Source organism: Octopus bimaculoides, chromosome 20, assembly GCF_001194135.2.
Source record: "Octopus bimaculoides isolate UCB-OBI-ISO-001 chromosome 20, ASM119413v2, whole genome shotgun sequence".
NCBI lineage: Eukaryota > Metazoa > Mollusca > Cephalopoda > Octopoda > Octopodidae > Octopus > Octopus bimaculoides.
The window spans coordinates 14,739,364-14,743,831 of NC_069000.1; the positions used below are offsets into that span (position 1 = coordinate 14,739,364).

The window sequence follows — 4,468 nt, forward strand, 5'->3', positions numbered from 1 at the left end:
TGAATGACCACATAAAGGCTTCTCTCGTTAGTTTGCGTGTTTGTGAGATTAAGATGTTAAGAGTATTAGTATGTATGTAAGGTTAAGACATAATAGATATATGTGTCACTTTGTGAGGTTAAGGCATAAGAATACATGCATGTATATGTGTGTATACATTTGTGACATTAAAATATGGTGATAGGTGTGTATATGTTTAATATCAAGATGTCAGAATATATGTGTGTGTGTGAGATTAAGTTGAGTTATATGTGGAGGTTAACTTGTGAGAGTATGTGTGTACGTGTGCATTTGGTTATGGTTTAAGAATGTGTGAGCATTGTGTTAGGTTATGACGTGAGGGTATATGTGTGTGCATGTGTATGTGTGTGTGTGTGTGTGTGTGTGTGTGTGGTTGGGTGGGTGGGTTTTTGTGTGCATATGCGTTTGGTTATGATTTGAGGATGTGTGAAATTATGATGTAAGTATATATATGTATGTGCATGTATGCATGTGTGTGTTTGTGTGTGTGTGTGTGTGTGTGTGTGTATGAGTGTATGTGGGTGCGTATGCGTTTGGTTATGATTTGAGGATGTGTGAAGTTATGATGTGTGGATATATATGTATGTGTGTATGTATGTGCATGTATTCATGTGTGTGCTCACGTGCATGTGTGCATGTGTGGATGAGGTTAAGATACTTGACTACTGACAGCACAAAGGTAGTAAGTTCGGATTTAACTACAGCCATCGTACTGTGCCAGGGTAAAGACACTTTCTGATTGGGTAGTAAGTGTTAGGAAGGACATCAACTGTAAAATAAGAAAATCTACTTTAACAAATATCAAACACCCCACGCATGCAACCATGGAAGGATGGATGGATGTTTGTATGCAACTGGAGAAGTATATGAAGAGGCTGATATGGGAAGGTAGAGCACATCTATGTTTGGATTAGAAGTTAGTCAAGGCAGAAGGCAGAAATGTCCATGATGTTTGCAGAGATTGATGCAGCTGATGCTAATTCTGAATACGTCTGTAGGTCAACACCAGCAGGAAAATGTGGCTAAGGAAGGAACTGATTATGCATGTGTGTGTTTGTGTGCGTTGTGTGTGTGTGTGTGTGTGTGTGTGTGTGTGTGTGTGTGTGTGTGTGTGTGGTCTGGTTGAAGTAGAATCTGCTAAAGACACAGTGATGTTACTAGGTTGTAGTATGTGTGGAATAGATAGATTGATAGCTAGATGGATGGATGGATGGATGGACAGAGAGATAGCTGGGTGAATGGATGAATGGGTAGCGTTGATTGATAGATGGATAGATCGATAAATAGATAGAGAGATAGCTAGATAGATAGACAGACAAACAGATGGACAGAGAGACAGATGGATGAACGGGCTGAGGGATAAGATAGACAGACAGACAGACAGCTAGAGTGATAGATAGATTAATTGATCGATAGATAGATAGATAAATTGATAGATAGATAGATAGGTATATATAGATAGACAGATAAGCAGACAGACAGACAGACAGATAAGTAGACAGACAGACACACATAGATAAATAGAAAGAGAGAAAGTGAGAGAGAGAGTATATGTATGAATGTGTGAACAAGTGATTGTGTGTGTACATAAATTATTTTTTTTTTTTATAGATGGAATATATCAATCTCTAAAAAAAATTTTAGGGTCTTTGATTTTTTTTTTCGTCTTTAAAGCTTTTAAAACTTTCTTCCTGCTCATGTTTTTACCTGCATAGAGACTAAAGCATAAAAATTTTAAAAAAATAAAAAGTAAGTTAAAATATAACTACTTACCAGTTTCAAAACTTGATGAAGTTGTGTATACAGGTGGGGTCCACTCAGATTTTGAAGGAAAAATAGACCCATCGTTCTATAGAAAGACAGAGAAAAGAAAATCATTTAATTTTTCAATAGATGCTCTTTTCCATAACAGCTGTTGTTAGTGCTGTTGTTTAGCTCAAGGTGAGCCCTGGTTGATCCAATTTATGACTGAATGTGTCTTGTCCTTACAGCTTCCATTTTGAGAAGGGTCATCAATTAAGAGGATGGAACAGATGAGGACATAAAACAAGGACTGGGAAAGTTATAGCTGCCTTCAGGATGTTCTGACCCATCTTTACTGTAATCTTTACTCAAGCTGTGGAATTGTAAACATCATAGAACATTCTAATTTCATTCTTGTACACTCAGTGAGTTTATTCCCTTCTCTGCTTGACTTCTATGACACTAACAATATTGTAAAGACAACAGTTTAATATCAATTAATATTACTTACGATTAAGCCAAGGTAATCACAGATGTTGTCAATAAACACAAAACTGACTCTTTAATATAAATATGAAGAAGGTTCTGCTGTATGCGTGTGAAACATGGTGAGTCACAAAATTCTCCATTGAAAAGCTCGAAACATTTGTGAATAAATGTCTCTGAAACATCTGTCAGGTGAAACAGCGAAACAATGAGATAGACTCACAAAGAAAGCCGCGTGAGAACAGGCAAACCAGTAACATATCGAAACCCAAATAAAGATGTGGAAATGTGGTTGGTTGGAACACACCTTACTGAAATTTGTTTCCAATAGGCGCAGGAGTGGCTGTGTGGTAAGTAGCTTGCTTACCAACCACATGGTTCCGGGTTCATTCCCACTGCGTGGCACCTTGGGCAAGTGTCTTCCACTATAGCCTCGGGCCGACCAAAGCCTTGTGAGTGGATTTGGTAGACGGAAACTGAAAGAAGCCCATCATATATATGTATATATATATATATATATATATATGTATGTGTGTGTGTGTATGTTTGTGTGCCTGTGTTTGTCCCCCCCAACATTGCTTGACAACCGATGCCAGTGTGTTTACGTCCCCGTAAATTAGCGGTTCGGCAAAAGAGACCGATAGAATAAGTACTAGGCTTCCAAAGAATAAGTCCTGGGGTTGATTTGCTCGACTAAAGGCGGTGCTCCAGCATGGCCGCAGTCAAATGACTGAAACAAATAAAAGAATATTACAAGGCAAGACTTCCGATGGACACCTCAAGGAAGACAGAAGTGCACAAGCATCAGAACCAAAATTGCATGAAGAAAGTTCACAGACGCACTGGCAGATGGCTACACATGGTGATAACTGCAATCCATTGCCAAAGATGAAGACAGGCGGAGATATCTTGTTGGCACCCTTATGCCCCACATGGAGTTAAGGCAATTAAGAGAGAGAGAGAGACAAAGAAAAAGAGAGAGGGGGAGGGAGGAAGAGAGAGAAAGAGGGGAGGGAGGGAGAGAGAGATAGAGAAAAAGAGAGAATGAGAATTTATTTTGAACTACATTAACCATCATGCCATAATAGGATAAGTAATAGGCTTATGAAGAATAAGTCCTGAGGTCATTTTCTTTGACTAAAACCCTTCAAGGTGGTGCTCCAGTATGGCTGCAGTCAAATGACTGAAACAAGTATATAAATATATTTTGTTGTACTTACCTGACGGAGGTTAAAAGGTGATGATGAATACTTATATTCGCTACAGGTGGGCAAGTGAATCTTTTTCATGCTTGCATTTTTAGGGCAGGCACAAGTACTGAATTCTGGAAAGTAAAAGAAAGAAATATATAAATCAAAATAAAAAGGTGTAGGCACAGATGTGTAGTAACAAGTTTGTTTCCCAACCATAAGGTTTCATGTTCAATCCCACTGCATGGTGGAGGCGCAATGGCTCAGTGGTTAGGGCAGCAGACTCGCAGTCATAGAATCACGGTTTTGATTCCCAGACCGGGCGTTGTGAGTGTTTATTGAGCGAAAACACCTAAAACTCCACGAGGCTCTGGAGGGGATGGTGGCAAACCCTGCTGTACTCTTTCACCACAACTTTCTCTCACTCTTACTTCCTGTTTCTGTTGTGCCTGTAATGCAAAAGGGTCAGCCTTGTCACACTGTGTCATGCTGAATATCCCCGAGAACTACGTTAAGGGTACACGTGTCTGTGGAGTGCTCAGCCACTTGCACATTAATTTCACGAGCAGGCTGTTCCGTTGATCGGATCAACTGGAACCCTCGACATCGTAAGTGACTGAGTGCCAACAACCCACTGCATGGCACCTTGGGCAAGCATTTTGTCAATAACAGAATGGAGGTATATGCCACTGGATTTACTTCAGGAATTCTTTTGTGTCTGTAGAGTTTATAAAAAAATATGAGAGAAAGAAAATGGAATTCACAAGACTCTTTATTCAGAACCACTACAATCACTTCAGCCCATCATGCAGTACTTTTTCGAAAAGTCACCTAAGGAGATGCATCTGCACCAATCATGCATCACAGCTGTTTGTACAGCACCTTGCCTGCAAAATACAGGTGCATAATGAGTCAAAATGATTGCAGTGGCTCTGAATAAAGAATCTCATGAATTCCATTTCCTTTCTCTCATTGTTTACACAAATACACATATATGTATGTATATATATATATATATATATATATAT

At 39.2% G+C, this 4,468-nt stretch overlaps 1 protein-coding gene across 1 annotated transcript in view; it reads right to left on the minus strand.

Moving 5' to 3' along the window:
- Positions 1 to 536: 536 nt before the first annotated feature.
- LOC106872147 (uncharacterized) overlaps positions 537 to 4,468 on the minus strand; it is a 40,907-nt gene continuing 36,975 nt past the window's right edge. The window contains exons 6-8 of the mRNA XM_052975201.1: positions 3,471 to 3,574; positions 1,795 to 1,870; positions 537 to 790 (exon numbers count right to left, since the gene is read on the minus strand). Coding sequence (XP_052831161.1) covers positions 720 to 790; positions 1,795 to 1,870; positions 3,471 to 3,574 — 251 coding nt within the window. The 3' untranslated portion in view covers positions 537 to 719. The remainder of the gene's footprint in view (positions 791 to 1,794; positions 1,871 to 3,470; positions 3,575 to 4,468) is intronic.